At 43.2% G+C, this 26,070-nt stretch overlaps 2 protein-coding genes across 5 annotated transcripts in view; one reads left to right on the top strand and one right to left on the bottom strand.

Annotated features, from left to right (window-relative positions):
• Positions 1 to 8,438, top strand: part of CD247 (CD247 molecule) — a 60,185-nt gene extending 51,747 nt beyond the window's left edge. The window contains exons 3-8 of one of the 2 annotated variants that reach the window (XM_085322979.1): positions 275 to 328; positions 1,884 to 1,967; positions 2,701 to 2,736; positions 3,791 to 3,847; positions 5,729 to 5,764; positions 7,301 to 8,438. In XM_085322979.1, the coding sequence (XP_085179105.1) occupies positions 275 to 328; positions 1,884 to 1,967; positions 2,701 to 2,736; positions 3,791 to 3,847; positions 5,729 to 5,764; positions 7,301 to 7,366 (333 nt within the window). In that variant the 3' untranslated portion in view covers positions 7,367 to 8,438. Of the gene's footprint in view, positions 1 to 274; positions 329 to 1,883; positions 1,968 to 2,700; positions 2,737 to 3,790; positions 3,848 to 5,725; positions 5,765 to 7,300 lie in introns of both variants that reach the window. The other variant, XM_085322978.1, reaches the window with a different exon arrangement.
• A 1,256-nt stretch (positions 8,439 to 9,694) lies between these two features.
• Positions 9,695 to 26,070, bottom strand: part of POU2F1 (POU class 2 homeobox 1) — a 116,812-nt gene continuing 100,436 nt past the window's right edge. For all 3 annotated transcript variants that reach the window (XM_085323035.1, XM_085323036.1, XM_085323038.1), the window contains 3 exons: positions 25,270 to 25,618; positions 24,339 to 24,427; positions 9,695 to 22,443 (listed from right to left, as the gene is read on the bottom strand). In XM_085323035.1, coding sequence (XP_085179161.1) covers positions 22,133 to 22,443; positions 24,339 to 24,427; positions 25,270 to 25,618 — 749 coding nt within the window. In that variant the 3' untranslated portion in view covers positions 9,695 to 22,132. The remainder of the gene's footprint in view (positions 22,444 to 24,338; positions 24,428 to 25,269; positions 25,619 to 26,070) is intronic.

Here is a 26,070-nt window from a genome sequence, read left to right as displayed (position 1 = left end):
GCGCATGCAGAAATGGCTGCATGGAATAGCTGTGAACCGATGTAATACACAAATAAAATAACTTGGTCTTTTGCAAGCAGACAGACAGATTGGTAGATTAAAAAAAAGTGCCCATGCAGCAGTGACTTGTATTGCCCAAAGCCCTGGCAGTGCCCTGTGTTGGCTGCATCTGTGGTGCCCTGTTTCTGCCAAAGGCGACCTGTAGGAACGGGGCAATGAAAGACCTGACCGACGCTGCTGCCCCGTGGTGCTGAYGGTACGCTCTCTCTTCCAGCTCAGCCAAGCCCCTGAGCCACAGCTGCAGCCGGGCCAGGAGGATCTGTATAATGTAAGTACCTTCTGTTTTGTTTGTTCGTTAGCTTTGTAATATTTTTTTTTCAAATCTGCTATCCAGCCAGCCCTTTGGGGGCATTTAATTAAACACGGTGGATTGCCTATGGATCAGAAAAGCTTTGGATGAACCCCAGCTAATTGAAAGAAATATCCCAAAGCATGCAGCAGGGTTGTTGTTAGAAAGCAAAACAAAACCTGACAAGGGGAGCCTGTGCTCTCTTACCTGGTTAGATACCTGAGAGGTATGTGGACTGCAGGGACCTGATTGGATCCACTACCATGAAGGTATACAAGGACCCAAGCCTGATGCAGAGACYAGGCTCTATGTGCTACGTTATACAATGCGGTTTCAAGAGCTGTGTGTGCAGCTGCCAGATTGTTATATATAGTGTGCACACACAGCCCTCCACCGTGCACTGTCCTCCGCAGGCTGGCAGGCAGCTCGCTGCACACAGGTCTTAAAGAACATAAGCCAGCAGTGGCTTGTGCTGCTGGCCGGGGCTGCCCCACAGGCACCCCAAATCTCTATTTTTCTGATTCTATTCGCTGTGGGGTGGGGGGGAAGGTAAACACCCAGGAATCRTGCATTCCTGACTTTGGGGGATCATAGCTCTTGTATCACCAGGTGAGTGGAGCCTGAGTCACACAGCCCTGAAGTCTCTGGCCCTGCGCTTTCTTGCTCTCCCTACCACRTGACAGCCGCCGTATGGGCTTGCACTGGGGGCTGACCTCGTCCACTGCGCCCTGACTGTAGCCAGCATCAAACAGGTCTTCAGACAGCRAAAAGAGCCAGAGACAAGAGCCTGTCTGTCTTTTCTAGCTACATTGCTCATTCATGGTAGCATTAAATTCTAGGCTATTTTTGATATGTCTGGTCGTCTTTTGATGTTTTCTTTACTCTCACACTCTTGACCGTAGCCACATCCTGTAATAATGAGTTCCACTGTTTTACTACTTAATGTATGAAAACTAATGGAGTTTCTTTTTTCAGTTTAATATTATCAGCTTTTGAATAGCACTGAACACTCTTTGTGCATGTCTGGAAATGGGAACATAATTTCCTGACATATCCACCCTGTCCAGTGCATTAGTCTGACCTGAGGTTGCTCCTTTGCCTTCTTCCAGGGTAACTGGTCCTAGATAAGAAATGAGTTYGACCTAAACTTTCTGCATTCACTTAATACAAATTTAGGCCAGCTGTTCTATAAGAAAAATCAAGCCATCATTGATTTTCAACCACCATTGGCAGACAAAGAATAAAAGTCACAGTTGCTCTTCCTGCTAGGCTCATTTCTRCTTAAGAAAAGGTCTTGAGGCAATGGCTTGAAGTTTTGCACAGCACAGACCACTCTTTGGTGTTTCAGTGCTTAGACATAGATATTTTTGTTGGCAATAGCATCAGAGGTAAAGATAGTTTCCGCCTCAGTTACAGCACTCTTGAGTGAGTTTGGCCACCAAACTGGATTACCTTTTTTTTCTTCTTATACAAAGATCTATTTTCTCATGATCATAATGTCCATCTGTCGCCACTTCTTGCTCTTTCTTTTCAGAAACTGTCTCATGGGCRCAGAGAAGACTATGATGTTCTGGGGGTGAAGAGAGGTGCAGACCCTGAGATGGGTGGGAGACACCAGGTAACTTCCTCCCACACGTGCACCTTTTTTTTTTCTTCTTTTTTTCTTTTAAACTGGTTCTTTTCTGCTTGTGTCTAACCACTGTTTAGCCATGCAGGCATTCATGCATTTGCTAAGCACCTAWGCCCTCCCCTAGAGGGAATGGCAAAATCTGTATAGTAAGTCACGAGGCTGATAGCGCCGCAGGAACAGGAGTAAAACCTCCCCACTCGGATCTCTGGCCCTTGCAGTCCCCACCCCCTGCCCCAATCCYGCTGCTGAGAACTTGCAGTCACTCAGAATAGGAAGTGACACCCAGCGCAGGCGGATGCGGAGCAGGCGAGGCGGGAGGGGTGTTTCAGTARTGCTCTCTGTCTGTAACGCCTCCAAACAAGTGTCAACAGGGTAAAGCAGCAGCCAAACACTTGCTTCTGCTGCAGAGCTGAGCAGTTTCAAAGAAAGAGAGAGGGCAAACCTGCTGCCTAGGCATTCAGGGCTTGCCTGCAGGTGACAGCTGTAGAGACTGAGAGAAGGGCCAAGGTTTACCATTTATTAAAAATGAATTAATTTTCCAGAGAAGAAGCTGTCGTAACAGAGCCTTATGGGTGGGGGTAACATGGGCTGTAATGGGCATATTCATAGAGCTGTGGCTGGGCCTTAGCACTAACACACAGGTGCTATGAGGAGGAGAAAATGCTGATAGTTCCAAGAGGCAACTAGTGCTGATAGGCAACTTTCTGCCTTTGTTTTCCAGCAGAAAAGAAGGACCCCTCAGGACACTGTCTACACTGTGAGTAGAGCAAGCGGGAAGGAGAGACAACTAGTCAGGGGTGGGCTGGCTGGAAATGGGAGTTTCTAATTCACAGAAGACTCTTCACCACCACCACCCACCCCAATTTTAGTTTTGGTTCAAACTTACACTTCCTTTCAAACAAGATTTTTTTGTTTGCTTTTATCTTTTTTTTTGGCTAGATAATTTCTGACTATGGCTCAGTAATAGGAGAAAACGTTGACTGCTTGGGGCAGATGGGGAAAAGAATTTGAATCAACGTACCTGCTTTGTGTTAGCTACAAGGCAGCATCCCAACCTTTGTCCCATGTGAACRACGATGCTGTATTTTATGGGCTCGTGCTGCAGCCTATCTGGATGCTGTCTGACAAAGGCCAAATATCAGTGCTTCTAAGAATGGCAGCTAAGGAGCCTCTTGTTTTAGTTAATTCAGCTCTGGCTAAATGCGATGGTCTATGCTCCAAAGGATAGATACGTGAATGCTAATACTTGTGCCTCATTCAGGGGCTTTCTGGGCATTCACTAATTAAAGAAGAGTGTGTGTTTCCTTACTGAATCAGAAGGTCCTGTAGCACCAGCTCCTAAGAGTTTGGAAACCATTTCCCTGGATGGAGGAAGGAAGAGCTCTTCTTTCTTAACCTTCACCCTGCAGTATTACAGATTTCCCTGAACTGCATATTCAGTTTTGTCTCCTGAATTAATCCTACTTAAAGATTTTTTTTTTGTAGAGTTGTGGTGGTGTGGTATGTGGTGATGAGCTAGAAAAGTGAATTGGTTTTGTGAGAAATTCTTCTTGAGGGTTAAGTTACACCTATTTAAACATTTGGAGATGAGGGGATGTTGATAGAAGAAGTATTTTTGTTAATGCATGACGTGCATATATTTTAATGTACATCAGTCAAAATCCATCACTGACCTATCCCAGAGAAGGAGGACAGAGTTTTGAAGGGGGTTGGGTCGAGGAAAAGAAGCTCCAGAAGCACAGGAGTGCGGTGGAATCACCCCAGGGGCTTTTCTATTAACCTTTTGTCTCTCTCTGGCTCTCTGCTCGCAGTCACTGCAGAAGGACAAGATGGGAGAGGCGTACAGTGAAATTGGAAAGAAGGGAGAGGTGAGTGTTCTCTTCCTTCCTGGAGAAAGCCTGGGATGAAAAATTCTTCATTCCCATTCCCTTACAGACCAGCAGCCCCATACTGCACGTAGCTGTCTTGCACAGGAAAGTCCCTGTGCTACACAGCACCCACGAACAGCTGAGTGTAGTTACCTATATCCAGTAGTAAGTGGTGTGTTAGATATAACAGCAAACAAATAAAAAAAAATCTAGCATTGAAATTATAGTAGCTGTAAAACAAAGTGGAGATTGGACAGTAAGGCTTGCCCCATCAGTGTTACAAACACAGCCTGCACTAATGTCAAGGGGAAACATTTCAACTTTTGGATAGAAAAATCCTAGCAGTTACCTCTCCCGAAGAGGCAGAGGATATCAGGTGGGTGAGCAACATTTGAAGGAAATGTCCGATGTCAGGGGCTGCAATGTTTATGACTGCCCAGCCACTCATATTAGTTGAGCAGTTTCATCCAAAGCAATTCAGAAATGGAGGGTTTCTTTCTATGAGCTTGAGCTTGTCTTCAGACAAGTAACTGGAGAAACACTCCCTTTCCCCCACATCGATTTTCACTTTTCAACAGGAACAAGTCAGCTATGTCTAAAGTTAGCAAAAAAGGGACGGTTTTATTTCTGTGCACAAACAACTGAGGGAGAGAAGCTCATGTTGAAACAAAACCATCTTTGGACATTGTTATTGACAAAATGAAAAATTACTGTGACCTCCACAGGTTCTATTTTGGGTCAAAATATCATATTTTTAACTCTTCATTTCTCTCTGAAAAGTGACAAAAGGAGCATTTCAAAACAAAAAAGGGGAGAATTAAATTCAGAGTTGCTTAAGCATTTTCCAGCATGAAACTTTATTATTCTAAAGCCTATTTGCCATATTCAGGATCCATTTATAAAGTCTCTCCATGTTTTTATTTATGAATGTTTATATTATTGGGGGAAAAAATGCCCTTGCCTCATTCTAGATACACGACAATGCAATCACTTAACAGACGACTACAATTTTAACTGTAGCAGGCACTATTTTTTGCCATTTATAACATGCATGTAACACCCTCAGGGACCAGTGCTCTCCAGCACTGGGACAGTTATGACCAGCCATATGCTTGAAGCGTCGCCCTCCATGGAGATGGCTCTAAGCTCTGCCAGTGCCTGGTTCTCACGTGGGACTTGCTCTCCGGAGCACAACAGGCGGCTTCCTCTGACAGCCCCCTTGCCCTGGGAACAGCCGGCAGGTTCAAGACAGGGCTTTTCCTTGTGCCCGGCTGGTCTGAATGCCCTTGTTTGTGTGATCTGCTTGTACCAAGTCAGTCTTGTATCTGTTTTACTGAATTCTGGGTGACTTTTCCCCCAAACTGACTTACCTGCAATTCCTTTGAACTTCTGGAGGGTTTACAAAACGCGTGCTGGACAAAGTAATTTTCCATGTCTGTCCAGTAGAGGGCAGAGTTACTCAGACACTAGCTGACATAAAATAGACCGTTTCTTCCAGGTGTACCTTAAGTTCATAAWAAAAGAGGTGCCTATGGAAACACTGCCAAATCTCCATACATACAGCAAATCAAAGAAATAGCAGTGTTATAACAGTATGCTAAGAAAGCATGGTATACAACTGAAATAATTTCCCTTTTCTTTCTAATCCTATTTTCTCCTTCCACAGCGCTTGCAGCAAATGCTGACAAGCAGCATGTTTGGGCTGTACCAGACTGTAAGACTAGAAGGCGCTTGGCAGCCAGCTTCCCCTCCTGTACAGGGGGTGTCCGGGCCAAGTACAGCTKCTGACCCCCGGTACAGGATGGTGAAAGTCAGGTTGTTCTTTCTTTTTGCGTAATGGGAAAAGCACTCCTTAACGTAGGCTTGTTTTTCTTGCAGCAGAGGCGGCGAGGCAAAGGGAACGATGGTGTTTACCAGGTAGGCAACACATCCAGCAGCTGTTCCCCTCATTTATCTTCATGGCGGATATGTAGCTTGGAGCTACAGTTACAACTGCAGTGTTGGTCATGCCTGATGATACAGGGCTTTCAGAGTGCCCTTCTGAGAGCACTTACTCAGAGTCAGAGCAAAGACCACCCTGTTGCAACTTTGAAGAAGTGTCTGCATGCCCTGAGTACAACTGGCAGGAAAACTTACCTAGAAGCTCTGTTAGGAAGCATTTCCATGATCCTATATCCTTGGAGAACCACCTTTGACTATAGCAGATGATGCATACAGTTCTGGCTCTRAAATGACTTGAACTGTTTGTCTCCTAAATGGCCCAACCCTTCCTTCCAGGTGGCCAAACAGCAGCAGTGACTCAAAGCATCWGTGGTTCAGTCCATCCCACTACACCACACAGAGCACAAACCGATCAGCGTTTTCAGGGCTGCACCCATGTAACAGAGGGCAGGAGCCTATCACAAGGCCTTATTCAGGCTGCCACCCACACTTGTTCCAAAACATGCATTTCAGCTCCCCATAGAAGCCTGTACATTGCCACTGGCATCTCAAGATCACAAACCAAGTTTGTCCTTCTGATAGTGTGCAGCAGGGAGTTTTCTTGTAACATGGTCATACTTGTAACTGATGGTACCTTTCTTCACAATCTGCTCTACCAAGATAGTCACAACTGATAAAAAGCTCTACCCTATCAATATATTCAAATTACAGTACAGGTTTTGTTCAGACTAGATCTCGTGACGCTATGTTATGCTGCRACCTCCTTGCTGCCACTGAATATTCATTACAGAGGCAGCAAGAAATTGTACAAGCGAGCACCAAGTCTAGCTAAGTCCTCAGCCTTGGAAGTCCCAGTTACCTCTGCTCTAGCAGCCTCTTAGACCCACGACCTGCGACTCCCCCATGTTTTGCTCTACCCTGCCCCCGGAGCAGTCGGCTCCAAAGAGGCAGCAGGGATATGCAACGTGCGTGTTAGAGCTGACTTAACTGGCACCAGAGCAGATGGTCCACACAGGCGCAGGAAGGGGCTTGACGGGATGCTTCCCTCATCTGCCAACTGAAGCCCCACTGCCAACTTACCTCATGTTGCATCCAACTTCCCTGCCAAATGATTATGCAGAAGTTCGTAGAGCATGTTCAGCATTTGATGTCTATTCATTTTGCTACTAGACAAAGTTCACGGTTGGCTCTTAACAGCCAATAAGAAGCAAGTAAAATATGCTCTAAGGAACTGCATAACCTGTGAGGATGATTTGCTGTAGCCATGTACTCTTAAAAGTTATTCAGGATGCATCTTCCCTTCAAGTAATAGCTTCAAGTGTTAGCTATTGACACCATAAAAAGACTAAGGAAACACTCATGAGTTAAAAAAAAGTAGGAGAAAAAAATTAGTATAAATGCCAATGAGCCCCTGCCAACTTGTTCCAGATCAGCCAAGTAGGGAGAACTAACCAGTCACACTTACCTCACCCCTTTTTTTTCTTCATCCTTTTTTTTTTTTCTCCTTTCCAGGGGCTCAGTGCAGCAACCAAGGACACATATGATGCACTCCAGATGCAGCCTTTGCCCCCCCGCTAAGTGGGAGTCACAGAAGGGATGGGCAAAAGTGAGAGATGCCCATCTGCTTCGGGGAAGGAGGGAAGGAAAAGCCTTTTTGTCCAGGCAGCGTGCATTTTCTCAGTGCAACAGACCACTTCGGTTTGTGCACAGAGGGAATACCTCTGGACTTGGTCAGTCCCTTCTTCTTTCCCTCTTGAATTATGTAACTGCAAGCTTTAGCTATTAAAATGTATATATCTGTAAAGTAACTTCCAGTGATAGCAGTTATTAGGATGATTTTTGTTAAGATTTGTGTTGTGGGCCCAGATCAAATCCCTGGGTTCTCCTGYTGACTGAGCTGTTTCCCTAGCTCTCACTTGCCTTCCAGGGGTATCAAGTCAAAACAAAATTATGATTCTGCTGCATTTAAAGACCCTTGTACGGATAAGGCTGTAGTTATTTCCTGCATTATTTATGATAAAAATATTTGACACAGGCCAGCTAAATTTTTAGTTTAAATATACCTTTTAGAAATTGCTTTAACAGGAGATAGGGTTTTTTCTTTAACTGTAAAAAGTGATGCAATGTTACTGTAGTGAAGGACAGAGGCTGAAGTCCAGCTGTACCTAGTACGAAGCAAATCAGCACTAAACTCCAACAAAAGGTCACGTAATGGCTGTGCCACTCATTTGGCAAATGGAACTAAAGAGCCAGATAACCAGTATAAGAAATTTTTCAGAGAAGGTACCCCGTTACAGTGAAAATGAGGAGAATAGATTCTAAAAGGGAGTAATATTGAAGAAGCCAGAAAACTTCATACTAGAGAATACCATTTGGCCAAAGGATGTATTTGCTTCACTTCTGCGCTTCTCCTTTCCAGCATCTACAAACGTCACTGCACAAGTCTCCCTGTATAAAGGTTTTTGTGATAATTCTAATGTAAAACAAACCAAAATAATAATTTGCTGTCGATATCTACTTTGTATTCAAGCCAATGGAAGTGCAATTTCAAACCCAGTCTACCATTAAGGTACTATTAAAAGGTGACGCAGATGTGGTAGCAGTCAATAATGTAACATATTTTTGATGAATAAAGGTAGTGGCAACAAGGTGTGTGGGTGCGTGCGTGTATGTGCACAATGGACAGCGATGGGAATGGCAGCAGCCTGTCAGCCGACACCGTTCAGGCTGGCTGCACCAGCTGCCACCAGCTGCGTGACCTCCTAAGCAAGACCGATGAGGAGGTCAGCACAGCAGCAGGAGCGCTTCCGAAYGCCTCCTGGGAGGAAGCACCGTAGGCACCGAGGGGGGGAGCGATGTTGACAAAAACGCTGTCAGATGGACTGTAACAGCCACGCTCAGCTCCTGCTGCATCCTCAGTTGTGCCAGTGACTTACAAGACTATGTCACGAACTCCTACGAGCAACTCACCAAGGCTAAAAATAGCCCAGAAAAATATACATTATTTTAACTTGGGTCAGGAGATGACCAGTTTATTTCATCGGTCCTGACAGAGCGCGCAGTGCTGGGACACAACTGCGGGAATAAGAACTGCTCCTGCCGACACTGCTAAGATGAAGTTTCATATTGTTTTTTCAAAAGAGTGGGTTAGAAGCAGAGAAACTTGCTGAAATTGCTACTATGTAAATTACAAGGCTGTGTCTAATTTCTTAAGCAGTAAACCTGCATCTGCAGTAGGTGTTTGTATCTCCTGAATATTTCAAAGACAGTAAATTATTCCAAAATGTAGACTGAGACCACTCAAGCATGGCAATGACAGGCCTTGCCAAGAATTTCCTGTATCACTTACTGTTCCTCAGCAATAAGACAAGAAAAAAGTGAGCAAATTGTGTGACACTTAAAATAACTAAACTGCGAAGCTGAGGTAAATTTGCAGCTGCAAAGCACTCTTGTTCTTGATTCAAGAACAAAGAATAAGCTACTGAAAATATCATTTGATTTTTATTTTTTAATCACATATCCTATTTGCAAAATGTAGCAGTGAAGAGTTTCAGCAATCACAAAACATCAACAGAAATTCTTGGGCGGGGGAATCTCTTAAGACATATGTGAATATTGATCTCAAAAAGGATCCAACATAGCTGTTTGGGGGACACTCACCACTGGTGCGAGCAGAGTCTTCTCTTTGCATTCAGGAAGCAGTCAAGGCTGTTGATTTTCTTTTAGGAGAGGAGTTGATAATACAGAAGTGGAACAAAAGCTTATACTGGAGTGCAAAAACCCGGACTCTCCTATCTTTTGACAAGACAAAGAGCACGAAAGAACAGTCTTCTGGCCCAGTCTGATCAGTGGCAGGAAGGGGACTTACCCTTCCCCTGACACATATAAAAACCACGAACAAGTGCATACATGTTAAAACACTTGGAAAATGGTTTAATGATGTTTACAACAGAAATGAACTGTACAATTACAGTAAGTTTAATATATATAAAAAATTACAGCAGACAAATGCATCTACACAAAATCTACCTTTCCATCCTGATTTACTGTAATCTACACAATCTCTCAATGCCTACAGCTCTCTATAGGCAACCACTGGGAAAATAATAATAAAGGGTATCTTTAAAGAGACAGCATTTTGCCTTCCTCCTCACCCCCAGTGTGAACAGCGAGGCTTTGAAATGTGTGGGACGTTCACATTTCAGTCTCAAGAAAAGCTTGTGTTTCGTTTGGGTACAGCTACTCCCACATGGCCCTTGATTTCAAGTGTTCTGCTGACCTGAAGTGTAAAATGCAGTATATGAGGAAGGGCAAGAGAAAAACAAAGTTCCTAGTCAGTGTAACTAGGCAGCTGCAGAGAGCAGTGAAACAAATTAGACTGAAAATTTGTCTCATTTAGAAAAGAAGGAAAAACAGACTGCCCAGACACTATACTCATTCACAAATCACCATCTCTTTGAAAACTACTGCCAGATTTAGAAGGAAGGGCTTGTTTTTCAAGTCCCAATTCTTCACAGAAAGGGACCGTTTCCAAACTTTTTTTTTTTAATGAAATTTAAGCTATTTTTCCTCTGGCCCATCCCTTAAAAACAGTGAAAAATCCTTTACTCTGAGCAAGAACCCCAAGTCAATGGGGAAAAAATGAAGAAAAAAAGAAAAAAAAAGAATATGCTGTCTCTTTAAAAAGAAAGAAAGAATCCCAGTTGGGAGTGGCCGTCAGTGAAAATGCAATCCGAATTGGCGGTCTGGTGGAAATTCTTAATGGAATATTATGTACACTTTAAAAACCCTTAGTTTTTTTTTTTTTTTATTTATGAACACCTAGGCAGTGAAAACTGTTATGTTAATACATACATAGACACACCCAAAACATACAAAAATACTATTATTTCAAACTACTAAGAATAGGACAAGTTCAGTTATCTCCATGCTATGACTTTAAGAGCATTACACTGAAACAAACAAGAATTTAAACGACAATTTTTTAATATCCCAGAAATATACCAAAATATACATCTAAGCTTTGGAATTACTGAGGTTAGACTAATGCAAGTGCTGGGTAATCGTACTTAATACACAAGTCTAAGGTTCTGCAGGAAAGAAATTATCTTTGGTATCTGCATCAGGCTAATAATATTAACATTTGGATTTTGCTTTGGGATAGAGCTTGTATGACCCTAGAACCAAACACCCCCCAATCAACTGAGATTAAAAAGATCCATGTAAAAAGTTCCTCCATTTGCAATCCCCCCCCCAAAGTTAAAAAGTCACAGGCATCTACCTAGCATAAAAGGTTGAGAAATACAATGCATAGTTGCACAGTGGTGCTGCAAAAAGAAACGAAATAGAGAAAAGAAGGAACTAGAGGAGAAATGAAAAGCTTCTTCGTCTCTCAGGGATTTCTCACACAGGACAGCCTCTTCCGAGCAGTGGCGGGGAGGGGGGAAGCTCAGAAGTGCACCTCAGCGTGTATTAATCAACATCACCCAGCCCCCAGAGGGTTAAAGCACCCAGCAGAGCAGCCAATCCTGCACCCGTGTCTTCAGCTCCTCAACCCGCCTGCGAAGCCCCCGGCCGCCCCCTCCCAGCGCCCCGGCCTTGGCCCCGCGGCCGCCGTGCTCCTGGAGGCCCTCGGCCCCAGCGGGGCGGCCTCACAGATGGGCTTGGTGCTGAAGACGCCCTTTGTCTTTGGTTTGTTTGTTTGTTTTGAGTTTATACAATCATTAGGAAATCTTTGGTTTTGGCTGGAAATTTTAAAAGAACAAAACAAAACAAAGAAACCGCCCCCTCCCGACTTATAGCAGCCACCGTGACCTGACAGAGCTTCTCTTTCCCATGGCGGAGGGGAACTACATTCAACGTAAAGATGGAACGGGCTAAGGGMGCAGCTTCCGGCCAGGCTGGGGAGCGGGGAAGGGATACAGGATTGTCAAATAATAAAGAAGAAAATTAAATATTTGGAGGTTTTTCTTTTCTTTTTTCTTTTTTGGTCATGTTAAAGAAAGTGAGTCGCGCGCGTGTGTGTGCAGCACTGGGCTGAGAGAGCCTCCAGGCCCTGGAGTTCAGCAAAGCCCCAGGGCAGCTCCCACGGGGTGGGAAAGGCAGCGCGGCCCTTTGACACAGAGCGGCAGGGAGGGGGCAGAAATTCACYGACTACTCAAGAGGACCCCTTGTAACCAAAGGAAATAAGATAAGATTGCAATTTGCCCTCACTTTGCAGTAGCTTTTAAGCAGCGACATTCAGAGGCGTTCGGGGGTCACTCCCCAGGTTGCAGGTCACGGGGTGCTATAGGCCAGAGTTCAGTGTTAATCAAAGGAGGGAGGGCAGACTTGGCAACTCTGTAGGGTTTGGAGAAAGTTAAAGCAAGTTACTCAGTTACGAGTTAGAAATGAGGTATACAACAGCTCCTGTACCTGTGGCGGATAAACACCCCACACCTACTCACACCTAGCCTTAGACACTACCACAGAGGAAGGAAATGGAACAACAGCACTGGCGGGGACCAGGACGCTGCCGCGCGGGTCCTTCCTACGGACCGCAGGCGAGCGAGGCACCCGCGGGCACCGGCGCTGCTCGGGCCTCTTCCAAGCGCCTCCGGGCAGCTCTGCAGCGATCCCTTCCCCTCCCTGCTCCAAAGGCCGGCCCAGCCCGGTTCCCCGTGAATTCACGGGAGTGGGGCTGGCCTCYGGCTCTCTCACACTGCGGTTTTCCCTCTGACTCGCTCAGGTGCGGGGAGCACCAGGATCAGAGGCCAACACGTGCAGGGCGAATGGGGAAAGAACTAAAGTTTTTGTCTTAACTGCCTTGTTCTCAGGACACTGTCACGGCTGCTCTCGGTCTCGAATTATTTCTCAAGGGGGTGCTGTGATCTCCGCGACTGAACTGTTGGCGTGCGGTTTCCAGCGTCTTAGGATCCCTTCTGTTAGATAATTTCACATTTCTATAGCACCGTAGCATGCCAGCTTCGTCCACACGCAACGCTATCACATTCAGAGAACAGGGCTTAAGCAGCTGCTGCTCCAAAATTCAGCAAAGGCAGTATGAATCCTGAAGTTGGCCAACAACAGACAGAGTTTTGGGAGGAAAGGGGAAGTTAAATTAAGTATTTTATGGTTGTACGTAAAGCTCTGCAGGAAAACATTCACCAGCAGACTGAAATAGTTTTAAGACAGATCAACATTTTGGTCTGAGCTACTTGACAATGTCCTGTTTGGTAGAGGATGAAATAAGGCAGAGGGGGTGTGTTCCAGTTCTGGGGCTGAGCCTCAGCAGCACTAAGGAACGCCAGAGGGTATCATCTTCCCTCGCCTCCCACAAGCTGTTTCATTTCCTTCCTCAGATTTGTTTTCCTTAAAGCACACCTTGTTTTCCACTTCTTTTGTTCCAAGTGCTCTTTTCTTTGAGAAGTCATTTCTTCAATATCCCTATTACCTACCTATAAATCTAACTAGCTCTTTGAAAAGTCACACAATATTAATACCACTTTTACATAATGTCAGAACAACAATTCTATTAGTAAAGCTTTCAGTGAAGTTCTGCAACCCGATTGGCGTCTGGAGGAAGAGGAGCTGGACGATCTGTCTATCCCCCTTCCTCCCTCCCTTTCTTCACAAGAGCTCACCAAGTTCACTGATAAAACAATTCAGCCCAATAGCACGATACATGAAAACGTACACGGCTACTTTGGGGAGTAAWGAAAGGAGTCTTCAAGGTCCTCCCACCTTTAAGAGAAAGACCGTACRCAAGGCTGTTGAATGGACTCTGACCTTGGACTACACTGCTTCCATATTTGACGGAAAGAAACAGTTTTCCCTGACTGTATCCCAACATCAGCCCAAGACCTGCAGCAYGGGGCAAGCCCCGCACACAGATGTCTTCAGAGAGCCAAAGCACTCTATGCAGAAAAGGTGGGAGTACCCACAAGAGATGAGGTCCTTACAGAAAGGGACACTRACCCAAAGCTCAAAAAACCACCCAGCTTTTCCTCTTACCCGCTCTGAGAACAGCAGAGCTGACAACTTATCAGTGCCTTTGGTTCCCTACGAGGCCACTGGGAATTCTCCCACCCCAGTGGAGTCAAGCTCCTTTAGAAACCCACCTCTAGATCACCACACACATGTACACCTGCACGTGCACTCACATGTGTGTGCGCGCACACACACATGCACACGCACGCGCGCACACACACACACACACACACACACACACAATCCCTCTTCCTCCATTCCATATGCCTTGAAGGGAAATGAGAAGGGAGCCTTGGAGTCCAATGAAGGGGCTGCAAAACCCTCCCAAGGCAATACTCGCTTTCTCTTCTGCTGCTCCCACTCCAATACCAAGACACATGCCAGGAGAACGACCCACTCCCTCTCCAGACAACCCCTCAAAGCTCCCCTCTCCCATGACTGTCTCACAGTAGTTCAACCCTTCCAGGCATACTAGCCAGGTGTTAGGAGTAGGTGAGCTTTCGCTTCTCTGTTTGGTTTTTCTTTCATAGTTTTTGGTCTAGACAGGATTAGCATTGCTATTAGAAAAGGAAGTGTTTAAAAAGTTTTCTACCTATTATCAAGCACTACAAGCCCTACATTCAGTAACAAGACAAGGGGGATAAAAGGAACCTGTTTCACTTTTGCTCTCCCAGATAGATTAAGATGCAACAACCATTCTTCTCCCTCCCCCAGAGTTAAACGCAACGGACTCAGTTCAGCTCTGCTGCAACTCGACTGACTGAAATGGATTTACACCTAGGTTGATTCTAACCCAATATAGCCATCTTCTTTCCCCCAAGCCTCCCATATACACGTTGCTTCATCTTTACATCCCAGTGAAGGATAAGGAAAGGCCAGGAGGGAGGGAAGTGTGCGCGCACTCGAAAGGACCCTGAACAGCAACCCAATCAGTAACCTGCATGCCACCACGTGCAGTGCTGCAGGTTAGACCACAGATAAACCAACCAAACAACAACCCCAAACCCAGGAGCGACAAAATGTTTCCTTTGGCAAGACAGATACAAGGAAAAAAATTCATGAGCAAACATTTTCCTTCTAACACAGTCAACCCCCTTTCTCTGCCCCTCAACATCCACCCACCCCACCCGACCCTATAAAGTTGTAACCTATAAACAGGATCTCAAATACATACAGCATAATCATGTTTATCAATCATAATAAACATCAGTTCAACTAAACTCTACAGCTAGAATTATCTCCACTATTTATAAAGTTTGCTTTTCTCTTCTGATTTTTTCAGTTTAAAACCAGTTCTGCGACAATGCTAAGCTATGCTGAGGTATTTTATGAAGGTGCCAGAAGCCCGCTGCTACCCACGAGTATTGTTCTCAGAGCTSTATGGTGCTACCTTTCACTGAGGACAGACCGGGGAAGGAGAAAGGGGCRAGGGGGAGGAGAAGGGGAGGCCCAGATCACTCCAGTTACGGACTACGTTCTTAGCAGTGTATCACAGACAAAGCTAAAAGCAGCCCCAAGGCAAAGCCTGGTAGTTGCTTTGCTAATAGGAAATTGGTCAGAAAAGTAGTACCTGATCCATTCTACTTCCTGACCTTATTTGTCTGCTCAACTAAAAGGCATCTTCTCCCTTCTCCTGTCGTAAAATTATCTGTAGTTCCAGTGCAATCTTTGTAACACCCTTCTAACAGTATCCCATGGGGGTAAAGGCTCAGAGCACTTAGCTACTAAGAGGGTACTAGGAGAAGTGGGAAACAGATGAATTATGATACATGCACTGAAAAAAGATTAAGTCCTTTTCCATGCATTAGTTTGCCTGTAAAGATATGTAAGTACACGATTTTCCTCTTTTCCTGGTTCTGAAGGGCTGAAACTACTTTCAGCGACATAGAGGGAACCATATCCTGTTCTGAACATGGAGTGAAAGATAGGAATATTTTAAGAAATTGCAAACGATGAGTCAGTTAACAGATCTGCATTGTTGTACAGTGTCTGCAGTTCTATAGCCCTATGAAATCTCTCTGTATGAACTACATGCACATAAAAGAAAGGTATGGGTTGCAGCRCTCTTCACAGGAAAGGCTCCTCTGTCAAAAATCTTTAAACTATTCCAGGGGTGTCTCCACTAGAAAGAAGGGAAAGAATTATGGGCAGCAACAGCAGTTAGATTTAACAACTGAAGAGAGCAGAACCTTTGCAATTGTGTGTCTTGGAAGCTGTATTGCTCTAGCATTTTGGAAAGGGAGGGAGAAGTAAAGAGGTATTGTTACAAAAATATAAATATTTTCAGTAGGCTACATGAAGATTGACAAGCATAAAGCCAGTGGGGGTCAGYAGGTTCGGTTATCCCTCTGGTAACTTTCCACTCTATATTCATGTGAACATCCAACAGATGCACACACGCCCTGTGAACAGACATCATTTAACTGTTGGAGGGAGAACAGGAACACTGCCTCGAGTTAATACAGTTACCCTGACAATAAATTAACCTACGTTTTAAACTACTGATTTAAAACCAAGTATCATTGGAAGTTTGGACTAGACACAGTATTTTGCCTGTCCTAGAACAACCCAGTGACCTCAAAAAGCTACTCATCTCTCCAAGAATTTCATAAAGTACATTTTGGTTTAAGGAAATAGCAATTGATTCTTAAGGTAAATCAGGTGTTGTTTTAGTTGTGTGTCTATGGTACGGTTCCCACTGTAACAGTGGTTCTGCTCCGTTTGTAACAAAGAAAGAGCGAACTTCTGCTCCAGTCAGGGTTGCCCCACAGAAATGGGCATCAGTGAGTTAAGGAATTAACACTGCTGCGTCCTTCAGCAACTCAACTGGAGGAAAGTAAGGTGAGCCGATTCATATTACAAGAGGTGATATTTAAACATTAGACCAAACCAAAACATTAGGTTATGGTTACAAGAGAAGCAAGAAATTTTCTACTACTCACTCAGCTATTGTCATGGATGCATGTGGAAAAGTTTCTCAAATGCACTCTGTTAACAGCCCATTCTCTTACTGCCTGCCAGAGCAAAACTCTATTTCTACACTTTTAAAAATAAAATGGAATAAATTGTCCTAAAAGATGTTGGAAAGATGCCAAAGGATCAGAAGTACAAAATTTTTGTCTGCATTTAATTATCACTGTAAAGTATACGAGATTTAAATAAGAAAAGGGGTAACAGTAGAGGCAACGGATTGTTCTTGCCTACGTGAAAAGCTACCCTGTTATGAGAGAGCATTTGTTCTTCTGTGATAGCATCAGCAGATACTTCTGCACTGAGCTACTTCTGTTTAATGCCAGCATCCTCCTTATTAACCTAAAAGGTGCAATAAATCACAGCTGTAACTCCAAACACATCAGAATCTATATTGCTTTTACTGAAAATCTCTTTGTCAGCCTGTTCATTTCATGATAAAATTCAGACTTGCAGCTTCTGATGTCCTAAAACATCTATAATTCAAATAATCAGAATATACGTCTTCCTCTTAATGGTCTGGCCTTTTAGTTTTCACTAGCACTCAAACAAAATTACTGAGAAGCAGCAGCACATTCCTACATGAAGATCCATTAACTTTTGAGCATGTTCTCCTTGATGGTCCATCAGAGCTCAGATTTTCCATTCATGGTACTTTTAGACTTTTTGGACTTTTTCAATTCAATTTAACTCGGGTTTCAACAACTACTTATTGATGCAGAGAATTTTAAGAAGCAGTGCAGCAATGATGCATCTTTACAAGTTACCCAAAGGAGGAAAAAAAAAAGTGAACTGAAGTGACACTAGCCTATGAGATGGATAAAAATCTCTTTAAAATTAAGCACTTCAGCACGAAACAATCTTGCTATCTTGGCAACAATTTTACAGTGTATGCAGATCACAGCATCCCATAGATACATGACAAAATGTACTTATACTAACACATACTGCACAATAATTCAGAAACAAAAGAAATCCTCCAAAGGAGATTTATAGAGGCAAATGTGACTTTTGTAAGCAGCCATATCTGTGTGGACCTTCTATGACCAGTTCATGAATCCTGGTGGCTACAGAGTGAGTGAAGTCTCAGGGGTTCAGATGTCCTAAAGCCAAGCAGGAATAAAGTTTTCTAATATGACAAAAATGTTCATGACCAGCCTACAATGTCTCATCCTGAAGGCATTTCCTAAATTGTTTCTCTAGATCTTTAGGGGATATCGGTATTTGTGTCTCTAACTTTTTTTTTTAAATTGTTCTAGGCAACAATAACAGTTTCTTGCATTCTCTTTTTCTGCACATGCCCTTTGGCATGTTTGCATCTATGAAATGCAACCCACACATCTGTAAATAAGGAGACTTGGTGCTTTGAAAAGAGATGCTATCCTTTCCTAACATGCTAGGAAATTTCTTTTGGTCCTGGCTGACAAAGCATGATCAATATAGGAGCAAATGTATCAGTGTACAGCTAGAAGACTGTCTGGAAATTAATTTTCTCAGAGAAAACCTTCCCCTAAAAGGAATATTAAGGAATTAAGACTCAGTGTGTAATAAAAAATCACTTTTGTTCAAACATATAAACCCTCTGAGACTGGAATCAGAAAGGTAACTTAGTCTCTTTGGAAGAAACAAGCAAATGTGCTGACAAAATAACACCCTGGGTCTGCTGGCAAGTTTGTGACCTCTACTGAGACAGTAACTCTCCAGCCTTAAATGCTTGAGAACTCAAAGGTCTGTATTTACTAACTCTCTATTTGCTATTGGCTCTTCTCAGATGCCTCAATTTCTGCTGTCAGCATGATTACAAACTAAAACAAACTTCTGCTAAATTCTAGTACTTGATTGCATATTCCTTTCATGCTCTGCAGTAACATATGCATTGTAACTAGGCAGAAGTATGGCTGCTGCCAACCTCATTTCTGCCTTCTACCTAAACTCTGGAGGCTGCCAGCATCCACAAACCAAAACACCGATGYGTATAAAAGCAGGCTCCAGGAGCTACAGTCAATCATTGGGATGTTTAAGGATAGCAGAGGAGAGCACACTGAGGTTGAAACAATGTGCGCTGGTAACAGAACCCATGGGATGTGTGCTGTTTGGGTATTCCTAGGAAAATCAAGCCCTTTCCAGATATGTGGCTACTATGATTTCCAGTTTCTCTCCGGAAAAGGTGTGCTAAGAAATTCTCGGGAATCTGGGCCCCAGAGAGGGTGACAGGGTAGAGAGGAGGAGGGAAAGGGGGTTTAAGGTGCTCACACCAAAGCCATGCGACCAATGCAAAGGTAGTCAGAAAAAAAAGCAGTTTTTTTTTATAATAAATAAACCATCCAAGCTGCATTAGTGTTCCAGATATGTACTCAACAAGACCCTCTCCCAACCACAAACCAGCAAGAATGGGACATGAAAACTCATTCAGACAGCTAATGGCACAGTCTCTTTAAACTCTGGAGAGAGGATTTTATGCTGATTTAAGGCCCACCTTTTTCTTTGTGTTTCCTAGATATGCAAGAGCCATGCCCCCCCCCCGACCCTGCCACAAATCCATTAGGGATTAGAGGATACACTGGAGAAAAGACCAGTAATATTACCCCTTTGACAAAAAGCTTCCTGATAAATCATATTTTTGCACAGGTGTGAAAGTAAGTAGGAACTTTCTGACTCAAGAACAAACATTATAGCTGCAGTTTTCCCCATCCTCTTACTTCACTGAACACAAGTCCCAYGGGACTTGTATCCCTTTGGTAGAAACTGTAGTCCATGCTATGGCCTCCAGATCAATATAGTGGGTACCAGCATCTCCTCTTCCACTTCTTCCCTACCTCCCTGAAGCTCACCCAGCTATACCTTTTACTGCTCTGAAGCTGTTACTGTGGGTAATTTACATGTATGCAGTATTATTCATAGCCCTAAAGATCTTCTGCACAGCCTGAGGTCATATAGACATCAGGTACATCAAAGATAACTAGATTTATCCATACTGGTGGGATGAGGGTGGGACCTGTTGGATTTAATAATCCCCTGACATTGCCATTCTATTTACACATCAAACAAAAGAAAACAAATTAAAATCAAGTTAAGAGTCTGCCCCAAGGATAATACAAATTACCAACCAAAAAAAAGGTTTAAAAACAAGCAGCAACTTTTATATAAAATTAATAAAAACAAAAGACAAATGAAAAAGAAATTGTCAGTAGCATCTATCGCCTCTCTGCATCTGAACTGCACTTATACAAACTAGTCCATTAGTACAGCAGCTTGCTAGAAATTGACTTTGGTTCAAGCTTAGTTTTAAAAAAATAAAACATAAAAAAAAATCAAAAACACATTAGAAACGGTGGACGGACATCTGTTAGTTTCCCTGCTTGCAGTTCACTAGTTTTGAAGTTTTAGAGATAATTGGTTTAAGTATTCAGTAAAACAGGAAGGTGGAGAGTTAGAGATGAACAGAGCAAAAACATGGGTAAAGGAAAAAAAAAAAAAGAGAGATAAGGGATTCTGCCACTTGAGTGCAAACACAAATCCCACATGCTCTGGTCACAAACCGAAGCATATGTAAAGTTGCTGCCCTCTGGATCTTGGGTGAGAAACCCCAAGATCCCCCTGAATCGTCAACAAAATGACACATAGCTGCATTAGCTCATTATTTTAGAGCACTCTGGTGACAAAAAGGTGGGGAAGGGACTCTTCTAATACCCTTGCTAGCTAAAAGTAATTTATTTTTATACACATGGCAGAAACCTTTAAATCCATCAGGAATGGAAAGCTCAAAGTGAACTGCATTGCAGTGATCCAGTCTTCTCTTTTTTAAAAAAATCTTTTTTTGGTTCAGATACTAGATTGTATATTTAAGAATATACAGATCTAACTTCCGTACAGTCCATTATTCTTCCTCATCCACATAAATAGTCTTTGCTACATGGATCAGAATCAACCTTGAAAAGATAGTTACAGTGGCAGGTGAGCCCCGACTCTCTAGCTGGGGACACTTATTGCCCTTTTTACAGGGCTAGCAATATCACAGCTCAGAGCCTACACGAGATCACCAAGGTACGTGCAAAGCCCCAGAGTCAGCTAGATTGTGTTAGCATAAAAGATGGAAGCTTCTGTTCTGAAAGTTTGGGCTTCTGAGTTTTGCAAGCAGAAGCGCTTTTTTAGCGGAAAGTTTTCTGAATACACTGTTGGAAACATCAGAAATAACTGAAAAGGAATATTGCTTTAGGCATTAGGGAGAGCCCGACCTTTTGAAATCCTGTACTAATTCACCTGACAGGAATCCAGGTCTGTAAATGATGTTTTATCTACCGCCAATGAGCTTGGGTAACCTAACTTTTTCTAAATGTTTGTGCATGTTTTTGACTGCAAAAATCAAATCAGCAGAACAAAAGAGCCAACAGTATGTCACACAATCTAGACTCGGGAGGCCAAATCCCACTCTCGGAAGTATAAAGGAACCATGCACACAAAGCTAAGAGCAGAGCTTGGCCAGTTATTTTAAGTAACTCAGTGGAGGAGAACTGTAGCTCAGAACGAATTCCTACCTCTGCTTAAAAAGCCTAAACCAGCCTGGAAGTTTGCACACAATGATCTCTACCGCTACGCTGAGCTTCCTGCGCAGGTGACGAAAACGCGTTCTTCTGAGCCCTCTAAGTAACCATCGGACAAATTCAAGGATGAGAAAACTGTTCAGAACATTCCCAGAAGATGAGGACAGAAAGTCTGTTTGTGCTCCATTCTTCCTCTCCACCCTCCCACCCTCCCCCCACGGTATGGGAGCTCGCTGAAAATAATCCAGGAGCAAAAGACAAACGCGTCCAAACTATATATATAAAAATAATAATAATAATAATAATCATAATAATAATAGAGATACACCAGTAATACAGGCCTGCCTAAATTGTACCAGTTAAGAAAGGAACCCCCAACACGATTGATACGATTATAAACACCTTGTATGACATAATGGCCTGTACAACAGACCTATAAAATGATAATTAAAAAAGAAAGATATTTAGACCAAAAAGAAACAAGAAATCCCCTTCCTATGTTTGAGTTGATAACCCACCTTAACTTGTCATTGTGACTGCTGGAAATGATAAGTAGTCCTTTCACTTTTTTTGTGTTTTTTTGTTTTTTTGTTTTTTTTACATTTTTGGTTAGAAAGTTCTCCGATCCATGAAGCGATCCTGAAAAGACAGTGTTTATTATAAAATTAGGCAAATGTCTGTCCCAGCTTTAAATCCTTCCTGTTTTGCTTTTGTTTTTTTTTTTTTAATATATTTTTCCTTCTCTCCCTTGTCCCCAGCAACACGGCGAGAGGATGCCAATCACATTTTTCAGTTTATAAACCCCGCTGGCAGCCAATCCCACCTCACAGTGAAACAGGCTGCTGGCAGCACAGCTCAGCCCGGCTCACTGTGCCTTGGAGGCAGTAGTGGTGGTGGACGTGGCCTCGCTCGCAGAGGCCACCGTGAGGAGAGAGTTCTGGATGGACTTGGCTGAGGTGGAGGTGGCGTGAAGGCTGGCGACTGGTCCAGAGGCCCCTGCGGAGGCTGCAGCTGCAGAGACCAAGCTAACCGGGTTGCTGGTGAGCAGAGAAAGGTTCTGAGGGTTCAGGAACAGAGGGGCAGTTACGATGTTAGGAGTACCTCCAGCATTGGCAAACACCAAGTTCCCAGTTGCATCCAGTGATGTTATTGGAAGAGAGCCACCAGATGCAAGAGCTAAAAAAGGGAAAATTCAGTAGGGTGGGGGTAACATTAGCAGTAAGCAATAACRCAAAAATGCACCTAAATGCAGCAGATCTCTGCATTTTCCTCCTGTCATGGGAGCGCTTTCTATACCATTAATGATAGTTCCTCTTACTTCAAGCACGCATAAAAAGATTAAAAAACAGTTAAATTTGCTATCTGGAGCTAGTCAGAGTTGCTACAGATAAGACAGGGTGCCTTCACAATCTCAACAACTAGAGAAGAAAGATTTTTCTGCAGGGTAACTTTATTTCCCTCCAACAAACTTCCCTACTTATAAGGGATCTGCAGTTTCCTTAGCTAGACAGTGCCCCATAARAGGGCTTCCAACGTGAAGTAATATTTTAATGAATTGTGGGCAATCATGGACAGGAATGCCTGTTTTATACAGAACCCTCCCTCTCTTTTCTTTACGCACTGGCAAAGGGACTGCCACGGCATCTTGAAAAACTCAGCTCCACAGTAACTACTAGTTGTCAACCAAGGATGCAACTCAGTAACCACGCAAGTACRTGACATTAATTCAACTACGCAGCACCTCAGGCCCATGAAGTGATACTGTATACTATCCCAAAACAAGCAGCTGGCAAAAAATCAGCACACGTAGCTAAGCACACATGGGATAAAAATTTTGTAAAATTAAAAAAAATTCTAATGACCCCATCCAAGAATTAAATTACAGGTATAATGTTGGATGTTTTCAAAGCCTAAAAGCCGGAATGACCCTTTCTCCATCACCACAGTGAAAGCATATAGTATCTGAAGCATAAAGTATCTGAACTTTCTCTTTAAAATGCCCTCCACTGATCTTCCCTCCTGCATTTTTTTTCTTTTTTTTTAAAAAAAACAATTCTCTGTACAGAGTGGACAAGATCCTGTAGATACTAAAACTAACTTCATTATGCTTTCCTTCAATACTTCAACAGTAACAGTGATCTATGTTTTCTGCCACAGAAAACCTGTGCACTCAGGTAACCTCTGCTGGAAAAGGACAGAATGTGCGTTCACATGAAGTGACCACTATCATAAGACCAAGAAGGTCATGTAACCCTGAGCATAACATTTTTAATGCTGACATATAATTATTGTCACAATTTACTCTCACAAGTCTACAGGGTTCAGTTTGCCATGGGTTATGATCTCTTAAATTTATCTGTGACACTTTCTAAAACGGCTCCTTCTTGTACCCTGGAAACATGATTTGTTAAGCTATTTTTGACTGTATTTGAATACATAAGGCTAGCCAGTTGTTTAGGCAGTTTTGCTATCTAGTTTTCAAAGGTGCCAAGCTATGAACTCAGAACAACTCTTGTCAGTGGAAACTTCTGGCTGCTTGGCACTTCCAGAGTAAATCTTCAGACCTCTGTGTAAGGATTTACGGATTTAAAGTTCTACGTAAGGTCTTTTGGAAGTTGGGCTTGTTCTTAAAAAAGACATATGAGTAGAAGGATCCATGATCAAGTCTTAATCTGAGCTTTCCTGCTACAGTCCTCAAAACTATGCAACCCTGCTAAAGCTTATGCTGAAAGAGCTGTAAAAAGTAGATCTCTAAGCTCTTGGAGGTGTATGTGTCTCTATGCATGTGGAAGGAGAATAACACAATTAACGTTAGATCATATTCCATATTTTAAGGCCTCCTGCAAATTTCTGTGAGATTACACACAATTCTAATCCTCTTTATAAGGTTGTACTTGCTCTTAACTCCATGATACATAAAATTCATTTGTGCATTTAAGTTTTGTAAAAGCTTCACTCTTAAAACATTTCTGTGCAGCGCCGAGAAGTCAGTGTTCTTTTTTGGTAGAGAAAGACGAAACACATGAACTGAAGTTATAAGACAGAGAAGCACTAAAAGGAACACTACTGACCTTGAATAGTTGCCAGCGTACTGTTGCTCATCAGGGCCGGGCTGAGAGCACCACCTAATGTCCCTGGATTGAGACTAAGTAAGGCACCTCTGTAGTAAACAAGACAGTGGGAGAAGCACAGACGTGGARAAGTGTTACTTTTGGGAGGTGGCCACTGTTCAGAAGTACAGAGTCATATACATAAATAAATAGATAAATAATCAGAGAATGGTGCCTGATATTCGTATTTAGTTTGTTCTAACTTCTTCTGCATGACATCTTGAGTAGACCACTCACAGCTGTCTTTCAGCTGTGTGGCTAGCAAGGCGCCTGAAGCACAGGCACCCAAACTGCATGAGCTTATTGATTGTTACTGTAAAACATTTTTGTAATGCATTTTGGGGAAATTGCCACTTGTTAGCAMGCTATCCTGAATTCCGACAAGAAAGCAGTAAATCAAGAGAAACTAAATAAACAATAAGTCATCTCCCAGAGCAACATTTTTAAAACTAAAAACTTCAATAATACATAGTCATGCATCTTTTACAACTTCTGGATCATGATGGAGAGATCAACAGTGAAATAAATACATAGATGTGAAGTGAGTCTGTGCTAGCTCTCAATTTTTATTAGAAGAACAATCATTTCTATGGTTCACTGGTAAGTTGCAGCTCCAAGTCAAGCTCTGCAATGGGATGGATGACTTGTCAAATCATAACATTGCTGCAACACAGCTTTCTCATCTGTAAAATGAAAATAATTACCTTGATGGGAATGGCAAAGTCTGCCACCCATAAGTAAACCCTCAGAATCTGAGATAAAAGATGCTAGGATTGCCAAGTGAGCTACCAGGAAATAGTGGCAAGTAAAAGCCCATGCTAATTTATCCAAGACTTCTCTTCCCTTCTCCATTGTCACTCAACCTGCAAGGGTGTGAGAAATTCATCCTTACCCAGCTGCAAACTGCGAGGATGCCATCAAGCCTGGGTTCAGTCCCGCTGCAGCAGCCATGGCAGCAAGACTTGCATTTGCAGGCAACTGTGCAGCTCCTTGTAATGCGGCTGCTGCCGCTGTTTGCAACCCTGATGCCGTTACCATCACCTGGCTGGTCCCAAGAGGGGAGGACAAGGGAGTGGAGGTTGTCTGTGTTGTTGTGCTGGTCTCACTGGCACTGGATGCCTCTGAAGTGGAGGCTGAGGCAGAAGGGGAAGGACTCAGGGAAGGTGATGTCACTGCTGAAGAAGCTGGAGGTGCTGTTGAAATCACTGTTGCTGTGTTGTTGGAGGTGGTTTCTGTTGTGCCTAGAAGATTGATTCTGGTTAGACCAGTACAAAACACAGACATGACTGAACAGAAACCACTACCCACCTGAACTGAACTGCACATCCAACAGAAAGGGAGACAAACATACATTTCTGTGGGACCCTGAAGCACCGTGAGTCCAAGTGAGAAGGAATGCCGAGTTTGGCTCTCAGGCTGCTATTAAACGACTGAGGAGCTCTAGAAGCTGGCAGTGGAAGGTACCATCTTTCACTTCAGCATCACCTGTGATTTTTTCCCCGGAAAAGTCAGCTGGATTGTCACAAAGATTGAATTTTTATGTGGAGTAACAAGGAACAATGAAAAGGATGTACCAGGATACTAGTGTGACTAATACTGAATTCCTCTTTTAAGCCTTTAAAAGGTCAAATGGTAGAGGTTAATTTGGGGTAAGAAAAATCAGCTCAGGAGCTTAAAAAAAAAAAAAAAAAAA

Source organism: Rhea americana, unplaced genomic scaffold (assembly GCF_003343005.1).
Source record: "Rhea americana isolate MKP2758 unplaced genomic scaffold, rheAme1 scaffold_81, whole genome shotgun sequence".
NCBI lineage: Eukaryota > Metazoa > Chordata > Aves > Rheiformes > Rheidae > Rhea > Rhea americana.
This window is presented reverse-complemented; position numbering and strand designations above follow the sequence as displayed.